Genomic DNA, 14,573 nt, shown 5'->3' with positions numbered 1-14,573 from the left:
ATTAACAAGAAAATCAGTTCAAGTGAAAGATGATGAACTGGAGAACTTTTTGTTCACATAAATGACTTAATGTGAGTTCAATATCCTATTTTAGGAGATCTAAGGACACTGGAATAAATGTTTTCTTTTGTTGTTGTTCTTTTCTTTTCTTTTCTTTTCTTTTTTGCCAAAGCCCATCACCCCCACCCAAATTCAATAACAACACAAGCAAGGTGTCAAAACAGATGCCTAGGAAGTATTTTAAGTTATACCTTGAGAAAACTCAAAATATACCTTTTTCTATATGAAAGTTCCCAGATGGAATAATCAAATTTACCTATGTATGTTCCTGTTAATTTGGCTTAATGTATCTTCCCCAAAAAGTAATTAATTTCAATGATGCCTCAGAGAAGTAATGAATTAAATGAGTGAACGCTTTTGAATAATAAGAAATTGATCTATAAAGAGTAATTTGTTAATCAAGCCTTACCTAAAATTATAAACAAGATAAACCCTAATTAAATCAGAATTCATAGGTAACTTATTGTTTACTTTTAATGGGATCAAAGTTGTATGTATGTGGGTAACATTTAGATGATATGGTAAAGCACTTAGAGTATATAGTCTCCCGTGTGTGTTATTATTGATGTAGACTAAAATAGGATAGAGTCCATTTTAAAAGATGAAAGGAGAATAGCCACGTAATAAAAGAAATATGGTATACTTGGAATAGAAATGTCCCTGAATTTTCATAAAACCCTCTCAGATCCTAGCTTTTCCTCCTTTAGGTCTCCTCTTTGCTTTATTTTAATTTACTATATTAAATAAGAGTTTAAATGTGAGATTTGGGCTGAGCAGTTAATTTCTCAGCCTTAATATTTTTCTTGAAATTATCAGTATGGTAAGTTTATAAAACCAGGAGCCATATCATTGTTGTGCCCAGATTTCAAAATCCCCAAAGACAGACTACCAGGGAGCCGAGTCCGATGCAAAAGCAAAGAGTATTTTTATTCAACCTAGCTAGCTTGGTCCCTCTGCCTCCCTCACTGATGCAGTGGAGTGTCAGGAAGCAAGAGAGCCCGGAGTCTTGGAAGAACAAAGAATTTATAGGGCTTGGGGTCAGGGGGTGGGGGCTCACTCGGACCACTGATTTGGCCGATTCCAGTTGGTTGAGTGAGGGCTGGGGGGCTAATGACGCAAGGGCAGGGTGCAGCTAGGGTCTGGTTACACAAAAACAGGAGGTGGCTAGCATACTTTTGGCCTTGGGCTAGTTTCCTTGCGTTCCTATTGGCTGAGATAAGGGCTGGCTGAGCAACTGATACATTCTATGGCTTTTGCTTGAAGAGGAGTTAGGAACACGGTTATCAGCCCTGTTCTGTCCTTTCATCATGTAGTGGTTAGTAGCGTAGTCTTTAGAGCCAGAGGGCCTGGGTTCAAACCACGGAATCTTCAGCATACAGACTGGTAACCATGGTAACCTTGTCTCCACAAAGTTATCCTCAGTGGAGAGCCACTGCTCAACAATTCTTCCGGATCAATCTTCCTGGAGTACGTTCAGTTGATAGCGTTCCCTGCTGAAAAACTTTCAGCAGCTTCCTATATCGTGTTGAAAAATATTCTCACCCCTCTGACTCTGGCCTCCACTCCATTTCCTATGGTATTCCTTATTCTCTTACATATCTTTCTATAATTTAGACTGGCTGATTTATGAGAAACTCTTCAGGTAGATAAATGGACAGATAAGTAGATGGATGGATAGATGATAGATAGATAGATAGATAGATAGATAGATAGATAGATAGATAAATGGCAGCTTGACCTCATTTTAGAAGTAAATAACAGTGAATTTCACTTTATGAAACTTACCTCTTTCAACCAAATGGGATCTGTTATTTTTGTCAGCATCTACATGCAAGTCCAAAGTTTATAAGGTTGGGCTTTTAAACCTTATAATGTTCAATTATTTAAATTAAATTTATTGGGGTGACACTGGTTAGCAAGATTATATAGGTTTCAAGTGTATAATTCTATGGTACATCACCTAAACATTGCATTATGTGCCCACCCCCCAAAATGAAATCTTCTTCCATCGCCATAGAGTTGGCCCCCTTTATCTCTTACTATTCTCCACTTCCCTTCCCTCCGGTAACCACCATACTATTGTTAGTGTCCACAAGTTTTTGTTTGTTTGCTTTATTGTTTGTACATTTGTTGCTTTCAGTTTTATATCCCACATATGAGTGAAACTATATGGTTGTTAATATTTTCTGACTTGTTTCGCTGAGCATGATATTCTCAAGATCTATGTTGTTGCAAATGGCAGAATTTCATCTTTCCTTATAGCTGAGTAGTATTCCATTGTATGTATGTACCACATCTTCTTTATCCAATCATCTATCAAAGGACAATTTGGTTGTTTCCAAATGGCCACCAAGACATTTTTGTTACTTATCAGTTTGTTTATTGGGCTTCTAATTGACAAGCTTTTTTGGAACCCTCCAGAGGGTAAAGGAAGATACATGCAAGAATGAGACGCATGAGCTCGGGAGATCTAACATGTTAACACAAGGGCACACTTGGTGATGAACGCATGCTACACATTAGACTAGTCAACGTTATTTATTTTATTCAATGTATTGGAGTGACATTGGTTAATAAGATTAACCTATACATGATCTGTATATTGCACTGTGTGCCCATCACACCCAAAGTCATGTTCAATTTTTATATTCTATAAATTTGATTTTGGAAAACCCCATTACAATATGAACAAAATATCCACATATATTTAATATTTTAAAAAATAACTTTAAACATCTCTGATCATGCAAGAGTTATTGACTGAGGCAGGAATGGCTTTCTGGGCGTGTGGGTAGGGTATGACCTTGTAGTTGCTCAAGGACACTGTCAGCAGGACCCTGTGTTTGGTTTAATGCTCTGCTGCTGCTATCTTGAAATTCTTAATTGTTTTATTTTTTATTTTATGTTTTGCAAGTTCAGTCCCCTGGGACAGTGGGGCATGGACATGATGAGCAGAGGCCGCAGGGGGCAGCTGGGCGCACGCACAGGGCCAGGCCTGCAGGCACAGGAGGCAGTGCAAAGCCAGCAGTTGGCCAGGCAGCAGGCTCACACAGGCATGCCTCAGCAGTCTGGGATGCTGTGTGTCCCCAGCGCCACCAAAGCAGAGCTCACCAGGCTAGCAGTGGCAATGGCAGCTGCAGCAGGAGTAGTGGCCGCCAAGGAGATGGGGGGGCTCCCCCGAGGCAGACTGGGAGAGAACCCACGGCGAGAGGCCAGCTGCCTGTCACTCCCAGGAGCCTATTCCTGCAGTCTCTACACAAATATTAAATGCTCTGCCCAAGTTCCAAGGCTGTGTCTGCGGAGCGCAGGAAATAAACTCTGCCAATAAATTATTACCAAATAGAGAATACACATGGACATTGCAAGAAAGCATTTGAGGGAGTTATTAGAATTCTTTGTTGCTTACAATGCCCAGTTTTGAAAACATCTGCAACATTGCAAAGCAAATATCCACCAGTCTAGAAATACAGACTAAATTCAAAGATCATCACATTTAATGGAACATAACACTATTTTCATGTGAAGCTGTAAATGAGCTAATTATTAACAAGGAAGACAATTTTTTAAATTAAACTCTTTCTTGTAATTGAAAATAAGGGAAAATAATACGTAAACAGGAATTTTGGGTTGTATACAAATCATAAAGCTACTTGTGGTTTCCTGTATGACCTCAACCAGTTACTGGAAATGTTAGAGAAAATATTAAAATACCTTTGAGACATTTACATCAAATTCAGTATAAAGGCAGTAGAAAGGATGCAGTTGTTCTGTATCTTGAATGTGTTGATTAATACATAGACCTACACAGACAATAAAATTGCATAACACTAAATACACACACAAATGAGTACATGTAAATTATTAAAATGTGGATGAGATCACTGGACTGTATCCATGTTAATTTCCTGACTGTGACATTATATTATAGATGTAACTATTGGGGAAAATTGGTGAAGGGTACATCTTTATTATTTTTTATAATTAGCATTTTAAACTATAATTAACATACAAAGATTAATTTTTTAAAAATCACATTTACACATACATGAAACTGACTTGTACGAAGTGTTTTATCTTTGTAGGTAAATTCTATGAGAATAAGCTCCAGTGTACTAATATTTATATGTTTATAAATAATTTATCAGAAATTTATCCCAATGTTATTGCAGCCTACAGAATACTCTTAATAACTCCAGAAAAAGTTGCATCAACAAAAAGATTTTTCTTGAAATTAAAAAAATCATCAAGAATTATTTGTGATCTTATTAGCCAAAAGCAACTGATGCCACTTTCAATTTTATCATTAAAAATGAAATTACTAATTAAATGAATTTTGATACCTAGGAAGTGACTTTGCAGAAAATAAACCAGAAAAAGTGTGTGATCAATCAAGATATCACAATAACACAGTATTATTATTTATTGTATGATATATAATCATACCACAATATTATTTTTTAAACATGTACCTTTCTGTTGTTACTAATCAGTCACTATTACCCCGTTAAGATTTGTAATAATATATTTTAAAGGAAAAATATTTATATATTTTATCTTTAACAATTTTTTTTCTTTTTTCTGAGTTTTGAACTAAAACATCCAAACTTTCAGTTTATAGTGGGCTTCGTAAATTATGTAAGTCCGGGCCTAGGGAATTTGATGCAAATTAAACAAAAAATAATAATAATTTTATCAAAGGGTAGATAAGGTATATTGAACAGCTTATTTTTGGAGAGTTGAGCTTGGAATAAACTTTTGAAATGACATCATAAACTGCATCTAATAACTAATCTAAGAAGTCATCTTTTTTTTCCCCAGAGATTTGCCAAGATGTTATTTGCTTATTTTAATCTATTTTAGTAATTTTAAAAAAGCCAATGAGATTTATCATCAACCCTGACATTTGTAGGGAAATCTTTCCATTTATCATATCTGTATTTCAAAATGCTTACTTTTTTTATTTAAGAAATGTAAGATTAAGGACTTCACAAATATAAGAAATATAAGATTAAAGACTTCAGAAAGGCCAGATTTCCTGGAAACTGAAGTGAGCTCATCAGCATTCATCCTTGGCATTTTTATGTGATGCCCACACCATTGTCCCAAAAGTGATTTTAGTTTTAAAAACAACAAACCTAAAACTGAATAGAAAGGCATGTCTAACAGTGGACTATGTCTAATTCATAGTGTCAGGCAGGCTTGGAAAACCATCAAGTCTGTCTATGAGCCATTAGGAGAGACACCTGTGCAAATGCTGCGTTCCCAGGTGTCTCCACGCTCAGTGACTGGAATACTCCCGTGTAAGACCATGCTCACGGTTTATTCTGCTCTCCGGCTGGCTCAGTCCATGTTCTCTTTCTCCTCTGTTCCAGAATGACTCTTGGGGAAAGCAGTATTCCTATGCGCTCTTCAAGGCCATGAGCCACATGCTGTGCATCGGGTACGGCGCGCAGGCCCCCGTCAGCATGTCGGACCTGTGGATCACCATGCTGAGCATGATCGTGGGGGCCACCTGCTACGCCATGTTTGTGGGCCACGCCACGGCTTTAATCCAGTCTCTGGATTCCTCCAGACGGCAGTACCAAGAGAAGGTAATGTGTTTTCTCTCTAATATCTCCAACCAGCTATTTTGTAAATTTAACTAATAGCGTTCAAGTTAACTAAACCATCTCTTCTATTAAATGTGTAATGAGATAAAATGTTTAAAGCAGGAAAACACAATCTGTTTCGATATTTTGAGGTTTCGTCAAGATGGTCCTGATAGCTTTCATTCCCAATTTCTCTCTTGAATGACATTTTTTTAAAAAAAATACTCTGAATTTGCACTCACAGGAAAAATAGTTACATGTTTCAAAATGTCTGAAGCTGCCCTAACCGGTTTGGCTCAGTGGATAGAGTGTCGGCCTAGGGACTAAAGGGTCCCAGGTTCAATTCAGGTCAAGGGCATGTACCTTGGTTGTGGGCATATCCCCAGTTGGGGGGGGGGGGTGCAGGAGGCAGCTGATGTTTCTCTCTCATCGATGTTTCTAAATCTCTATCCCTCTCCCTTCCTCTCTGTAAAAAATCAATAAAACGTATTTTTTTAAAAAGTCTGAAGCTGATTTAAGGTATTATCAAGGTTCATGTTCCTCAGTTAAAATAATAGAAAGCCTTCTCTAGTAGATGTTAGAAAATGTTAGCTGATTAAATGGGGACAGGCGTCCATTGCCTGTGTCCCTCTGTGCTCTGTGTGTTAGCATCGTAGTTCATATTACAATCCGTATGCTTAGCTCAACATATGTTGCCCTTGTGTCTAGATAAGTCATCACACTCTCAGTCTTAAACATGCATATTAACAGCTGCTATCATGCATTCATATACACCATGTGTTAATTAAAATGTTTGCCGCTCGAAATTGCCCAAAAGAGGGAGTAAAAGTAGCTATATGCAATTATTTATTCTAGGATTTTTTTTTCATGTGCTGAACAACTTTGGCTGAGGCTAGACCTTGGACCATCAGACAGTTCTTACATTCCTGACTAAACATAAGTAATGCTCTGAAAGATAAATAAGAATATTTCATCACTGAAGGAATAATTTACTCTATAGGGGCTCTGTTGAACCTGAGAATATGTAGTATACACCTTGCCAAAGAGCATTTCTGAAAGTAACAGTTCAAATAGTTCTAGATCACTGCTTTGTTGAGAGGTCACGGCTTAGACTTCTAATTCCTTACAAAATAGCCAAAGGTCATTTCAGTTTCATTTGTGAAAGTTTTTAACACTGTACTCACGCCATGGGAGAAAGGGAACCTACGTACTTTATTTCTCTTGAAGGAAATTACATGGCCACCCACTGTTATAAAAGCAAGTGGTATTTTATTACTAAAGAAATGAAAAAAAAAGAACCATCAGAATTGCTTTGAGGTTCATTTTAATACAAAGCCTCCAATTAAATTGTAAAGAACAAAGCCCATAGTGATGGACAAGAGAATGAATTCAACTGTGACTTTGACTAAAAATTGAACCTTAAAGGAATTGGGGCTAAATTTATGGGGATTTAAGATAAGACTACAACACAGTATATGTTTCTATTAAGCTCTTTCTTTTTCCCTTCTGGTTGATATTGTTTTTCATAAAAATGCTCTTTTCCTACCTCCTTTTTGTCCACAACATTACAACTATTTTCTCAAATACAAATGAGGCTCCAAATCCCAGGATGGCATTTATTACCATTATATTGCATATTAAGTGGACTCACCATTTCTGTGTGTTTAGATCAACTATATGAACCAGGTATAACTTAGAAACCTAATTCATTCAATGATGTAATCATAGACATTCACAAAGAAAGCTATTATGATATTTGCCATAATTTAAATCATCAAGTTTTGGTTTTTAATTAAATGTATTGGGGTGATGTAGGTTAATAGGATTATATGGGCTTCAGGTGTATAATTCTATGACACATCATTGTGTGCCCAACACCCAAAATCAAATCTTCTTCCATCAGAACATATTTGACTCTGTTTAACTTTTTACCTCTTCATCTTACAAGTGCTTAATAGAGGGCAAGCACACTGGGAGTGGAATTTCTGGGTCATACCATTATTCTAAGTTTAACTTTTTGAGGAACCTCTTATTTTGTAGTTATCAGAACCATCTGCCACGAATGCCTAATCAATTAATATTGATATTATTTTCACTGCCATATATTCATTAGTAACATTTTTTATGTAAAAGAAGCAAGCTCCAATGAATACCTTTTATAGTAGCCATTCAGAATGTGCTGGTGTTCAGCTCACCTAATTCTGGCTCCAGAGTTCACTCTGAGGTTTAAATTGGTAAGCCATCAATCCTTAGTCTTTCCTTGTAAATGAAGGACTATAATCAGGACTATCACATGCATTTCTTATTCTGTAGAAATCATTTTTTAAAATCAGTCTAATCTTCCAAATGTGTAAAAGCTAGTGGTAAAACCAGAGACAAAGGCTGGGACCAAGCCCTGCTCTCCTTTTCAATCCACTCAAGTCCTGTTTGCAATAAAGCACACTTCAGGCCATTGCAAATAAAGTGATTATGGTTAGTATTCTTGTTTCCCCCGTAATAAGACCTTCAGGAAAAATTTGGGTGGACGTGGAGCGGTCCCAAATCAACTTTTAAACTCTCTATTTTCTAGCCAGACAATTACAATTATTGTTCTCTCAACAAACCAAATGCTTCTGACCTGACCCTCCTTTCTTCCTAACCCCTTCCATGCTTGTACCCCCTTCACTGTTTACATAGGTTTTGTTACTGGACTAAAAGGGTCTATTTTCCTTACACACATCAAAGCCCAATCAGATAAGAACAAAAGTTTGCAGCAAAGAAGAGTTTATTAGTTGAGGAGGCGGCCCACACTAAAGACACAGGTGAGCTAATGCTCAAAGACCTGGCTCCCAGACGGCTTCCAGGGGATGGATTATATTGGGGCTCGGGGGGGCATCAGTCATGGTGACTAAGGGAGTTAGGGTCATGGTTTCTACTGATTGGTTGGCACTGCAATAGGGGGTCATTGGTCATTACATCTGGTTTTGACATCAGCCTGTTGTTGCTTCATCTGGTTTCGTCAATTTTCTGGGCCTGGAGCTGAAACACAACTGAGGCCTAGATATTGTCTCTAGTTTGACTGAAACTGTGTTTGGGATCAACAGACCCTGGGCTTTGTTACTGTGACTGTCTGATGCAGATCAGAACCACATTGTCCTGAGGGCTTAATGATTAAGGGAGTGAATGTGCAAGGGAGAAGGAGGCAGGTGAGTCAGGTGCTGAATGAGGCCAGCTTCAATCAAAAGGAGAGAAAGGAGAAAAGGTCACATTGAAGAGATGATGTTTTTGTGTGTTTCTGTTCTGTCCTTCTCTCTGGAAGGCTGTGACGTCTTCCCTTGTTATTCCAACCCATAGTAATCTGTTGGTTGTGTGTATTCTATCTGTCCAAGGGAGAATAAGCATCATGGTGGCCAGATCTGTGCCTCTGCTGATGTGAATTTCAGCCCCATACATAGCAACCTCAGTACAGTGATGCTGAGGATACAATAGTACTCACATGGGACCCTGAGGAATAAGAGTGATTACAGGTGTCCAGCCTTTATTCTAGCATAAATGAGAAGAAGGGGGTCATAATTTGTGTTTTTCTGAATGCTGTCACTTGAGTATACATGAAAGCATCTTTTAAAATATATATTATGTATTTTATTGAGGCATATGTAAACACTAGAGGCCCGGTGCACAGATTCGTGCACTGGTGGGGTCCCTCGCCCTGGCCTGTAGGGATTGGGCTGAAACTGGCTCTCCAACATCCCCTGAAGGGTCCCAAATTGCTACAGGGTGGTTCTCAGGTGACATACCCTGGTATCGGGCTCCCTCCTCTCTGGTTCTGGGTGTGTTACCCAAGAACCACTGCTGCCAAGTGACTACCTTTCAGCAGCTCCTGCATTGAGTGTCTGCCCCCTGATGGTCATGGTGCATCAGAGCTACTGGCCAGTTGGCCAGTCGGCCAGTGGGCGGGTTGGCCAGTTGTTTAGGCTTTTATATATATAGCTATTGTAAACATGTTGCCTCAGGTTTTACAGCAATTGATGGCAGGTGTAGGTATACATGTGTTTGACATAAACACATCACTTTAGAAACTAAATTTTCAATATGCTTCCCCTTCTGGAATTCTGGCCTTGATTTCCCTGTAAGTTACAGGTGTGTTATTATCTAAGTGTCTTTCATCCGGGTGAAGAGATTTCTTAGTTGCTGGGTTGATCGGGAGCATGTGTGCCTTTAGGCCACGATGGATCCACTGTCTCAAAAAGGTGGATGGGGGAGCAGGTTGCTGCCCTCATGTAATTGAGTCTTTAATTTTAGAAAATATATTTTACCAGAGTAATGGCAAAGCAAAGAGGAAACATTTTGAGTGATAGCCACAATGGTTTATAAATAATCCTATTATTCAGTTAAAAAGACAGAAGCAACAGTCACCGCCTCTTTTGCAACCTTTCTTCATTATATCAAGAAATTTAGCTAGTTGAGCTGCTAATTTGGTTTATTGATTTGGAGGCTCTGATAGTATTTGTCTTCAGAGGACAAAGGGTCTTTGATGTTATATTGATCTTGACCTTTGAAAATCATATCGACCCGGAGCTTAAATGAAAAAGAGCTTGATACCTCATTTTCATGGGCAACATTGTTAGGGGGAAAACTCAGCTCTAAATCCATGTGCATTCAGCAAACTGTTTCCCTTGCTTTTCTTTATTATTCGCAAAAGCGTCTTTCCTTCCTTTACAAATGAGAATGCCGCCAGCACAACTCCCACATGGCTCCTTAATTAGTTGGAAAGATTTCTGATTCCGCTATACCATATCCTTTTTCTTTCTGGGAGCTGAATTTATCCCACTCAGAGTGCCAGCTAGTGCCACCAAACGTTCTCTGGCCAGGAAGATCCTAGGACAGGGGCTGTCTGTGGGATTCTCTCCTAGGGAAACAGTGGTGCGGTAGCCCTGGTGTTAGCATCATGTGGCCACTTGAGTTGCTAACAAATTAGGCTCCTGGCAGAATGATGACAGTTTACATTCTCAGCTGGGAACTTGTTTTTATATTAGGTAAGTACTGTTATAGAGAGAGTCACAAGTAAAGAGAGGGAGTTTGAAGATGTTAATTTAACTCAGGAGAAAAATATAATTTTGCTAATTGTAAGTATCTTAAACCACTGATTTTCTGCCTTTATAGTTTAATATATCCCACTGGGTGATACAGTATCCCTTTTCACGAAGTGATACTTTCTGTACCCATGTTCTCTGTTATATGTTGAAATTCCCTGCATCTTTATTGTAGGTGTTCATGGTTTCAGGTGTGTGCAAAGTGCTAAAGATTCATCCTCGCCACCCCTTCATTTGGTACTTTACAGTTTACACTTAATCATGTATTGCACATCTAACAGATTCTCGTAATGGCTCATTGCATTTCCCACTATTTTATTTATTGATTAATATATAGATTTAATTTTTTAGAAATGTTTGAATTTTCATTTGAACCCTACTCCCTCCAGTTCTCTTCCAAGTGGGTTTGCTGTACTGTATTGATGTCCTTTGTGTCATAAGACATAAACATACTGCTAAGCACATTCACAGGGCAGAAGCTGGTCAGGCAGGGATCCACTAATCTGACAAGAATCAGTGCATGGTTTGGTAAGAATGGAGAGCCCTTGGGGCTTTGAATTATGAGGCCTGACTCTATAAGAAGATAGATGTTAGAGAATCGGCAAATATATAGAGCAAGAGGGGATGGAAAAATAAAATGGAGGGAGCATGTATGTCTTCCATTAAGCTCTCTGTTAGTAAACTTGGAGTGCATTATTGAGAATGTCTCTTATGTACTGTGCCTTAGCTACCAGGGTAACAAAGTGTCTTTAAATAAACATTAGTGAAGTCAGACTTCTTTTTCCTTCTCAAGAATGTATGAAATGAGGTAAATCACGAATTTTTAACTAAGGATGTTGATAGTGTGACTTGAAATGCAATTTGATATACAGCTGAAGCAAGTATCAACCATTTTTGATTTTTTGATTTTTCAATTACAGTTTATATTCATATTATTTTGTATTAGCTTCAGCATAGTGATTGGACAATCATATACTTCACATAGCGTTCCTCCTGCTATTTCTATTACCCAAGTGGCATCATACATAGTTTACACAATATTATTGACTATATTTGCTCTGCTATACCTTACATTCCCATGACTATTGTGTAATTACCAGTCTGTACTTCTCAATCCCTTAACCTTTTTCACCCAGTCCCCAATCCCTTCCCCTCTGGCAACCATCAGTCTGTTCTCGGTATCTATGAATCTATTTAAATTTTGTTCATTTGTTTGTTTTGTTTTTCAGATTCCACGTATAAGTGAAATCATATTTTTTTTGTCTTTCACTGACACAAAATATTTTCAACTTTTTATTTTGACTATACTAATATTTCACTTAAAGGAAACAAATGTATATTCAGATGATAATATGAGATAGATGATTATATTCTCCATTCACCACTTAAGCTTTGCCAAGTGAAACTATGCTAGATTAGTATACTCATTTTAAAAGGCTTCTCACTGTCCTCCTACTTCACCAAGTTATTAAAGTTAATGAACTAAATTTTGAATGTTATTTAAGAAATTGGGGAGAAGCTATTATTAAAACGCATTAACATATTTAATGAAAAGTGATCTTTAACTTCAGTATCATAGTTTTATTAAGGGATGTTTAGAGAAGACCCAAGATGTATATTAAATGAGGCAAATAGATTATTTTAACTTTTTCCCCAATGAGAACATAAAATACTGATTTCATTTTAATGTTGTAATTTTTTTTCCCATTTCCCAGTAATGGGCTGATCATGAGAACACTGAATTATTTTTAGTTATTGACAGAACTACCTCTCTTACTTGGAGCTCAGATTGCTAGTGATAATATCTTTCGGAATCCTGAATTAAGATTCACCTTCAAATTTAGTGGAAAAGCAACATATTAGAAGCAGAAGCAGAGCTGCTAAAAGCAGTTGCATAGTGAGAAACAGCATCTGCAAGCAAGAGCAGGCACAGGAAAATATAAAAACCACGGTCAGCCACCAGAAAGCCTGCCACGTGGCGCAAGGCCGTCTAGCAGCGGAGGAACACACCTCATCGGCAGAGCCGGCCTTCAGAGGGTTTAGCTCAGGCTGTGGTGGAGGACTCCTATCTGGCATCTGGGCCCCTCTGAATTTTGAACAATTTCTAAAATGTGTTTTTAATTCAATGAGAGTTCCTTCTGTTTTGACGTCATCTGGCTGGCAGATTGTAAAGCTGGCCGGCCCTACAGACAGGAGAACTGCGGGTAGTAGGCGCCGTAAAAGCCGAGGAGGCGCCGAATCACACAATCATGGTGCCCAGAGAGGATGCACAGCTCAGGTTTCCTGCGGGGCAGTAAGCATTCGCAGACCACGTGGGGCTCAAATGGAAGATGATAATTGTGCCATTTTGCGTCCAGTTTACCTAAACTTATTGTTTTTAAATTACATTTGTGTTTAATTCCTCCATATTTTTCATCCAAATATTTTAGTGCTTCAAAACAAACACAGAAATCCTGGCAAACACTGAAAGACACCTTTAAAAATGTTGTGAACATTGCTTAAAATATCAGGAAAATTTACAAGTGATGTAAGAAATGGTTATTTTGAAATATATTTAAATGCTTTCAAAGGGCGAAAGGGTAAAAGCCTTAACTATCTGGAAATTTTCTTTTCTGGAACACTCTTCTCTGATTGGATGATTCATGCTTCCCAGCTTCTTGGCAATAATATCATAGCCTCCTAGTCATGCGAGCTCCAGGAAGTTGTATGTGGGAGAAATCACAAAATTTAGGAAATGAAGTTTACAAATCAGTTCTCTCTTCTTTTCATAAATGATTCAGGTGACGATATTCCAAACTTCTAAAAATTAATAAAGTATTCTGTAGGCAATCACAGTGAGAACCCTTCTATTAGGAAAATGAAAAGCCTAGAAGAATGCTCAGCCTGGCCGGTGTGGCTCAGTGGGTGATTGACCTATGAACCAGATGGTCAGTGTTTGATTCCCTGTCAGGGCACATGCCCCGGTTGCAGGCTCAATCCCCAGTGTGGGGCATGCAGGAGGCAGCCAATCAATGATTCTCCCTCATCATGGATGTTTCTATCTCTCTCACTTCTTCTCTGAAATCAATTTTTTTAAAAAATGTTTTAAGGTGTTCACTGGTTCCATTTCTGGTCAGGGTACATTCCCATGTTGCAGGCTCAATCCCCAGTTAGGGGGCGTGTAGGAGGCAACCGATCAGTGTTTCTCATCGATTTTTCTATCTCTCTATTCCTTTAGCTTCCTCTCTCTCTAAAATCAATAAAAACATATTTTTTAAAAAGATAATGCTCCAAATTTTATAAACTATGGTAGAATAGCATCCCATTTTCGTGTTTTATTCATTATATGACTAATCGGAAGCTGAATCCACACAAGTCTCTTACAAAGAAAATAGCATTCTGAAAATGAGTGTCCATGGCACTCACCAGTATTAGAGCAGATCTGTAAGAACACATCTGCATTTTAAATGGCCAATTACCATAAAAATAATGCTAACATTAACATGAATATTTTCATAGCGTAAAAGCTGCTGACTAAATTGTGTTGAAGTTTCCAGCAAGGGAAAGAAGAAAGATTTTTCTGTGTAAATATCCTTATTATGATTTTACTCTAAATTAATTCACATTTTTGAGATAGGAGGTCTGAGAAACAGAGAGATTGAATTATATTCCACCTTCACAGGTTAACTAGCAGAGTGGCAGAGAGACAAAGCACCATTCTTATTTCCAAGCTCTGTGCTTTAGAGAGATGCACAGGTAGCTAAAGAGGATACAATGTTCAGAAGTAATTTGCAGCTTGGCCTCTGCATTTTTCTTCCAACCTCCCAAAATTACTATTCCAAGATTGTAGCATTTGTAGGAACAATATTCTCTG

The 14,573-nt window shown here is 38.0% G+C and overlaps 1 protein-coding gene across 1 annotated transcript in view; it reads left to right on the top strand.

Moving 5' to 3' along the window:
* The window catches only part of HCN1 (hyperpolarization activated cyclic nucleotide gated potassium channel 1), a 302,469-nt gene that overhangs the window by 218,135 nt on the left and 69,761 nt on the right, over positions 1-14,573 (top strand). The window contains exon 4 of the mRNA XM_070411883.1: positions 5,433-5,651. Within this exon, the coding sequence (XP_070267984.1) occupies positions 5,433-5,651 (219 nt within the window). The remainder of the gene's footprint in view (positions 1-5,432; positions 5,652-14,573) is intronic.

The sequence above is a fragment of the Myotis yumanensis genome, unplaced genomic scaffold (genome assembly GCF_028538775.1).
Source record: "Myotis yumanensis isolate MYYU_CA2020_CCGP unplaced genomic scaffold, mMyoYum1.0.hap1 SCAF_4, whole genome shotgun sequence".
Lineage (NCBI taxonomy): Eukaryota > Metazoa > Chordata > Mammalia > Chiroptera > Vespertilionidae > Myotis > Myotis yumanensis.
This window is presented reverse-complemented; position numbering and strand designations above follow the sequence as displayed.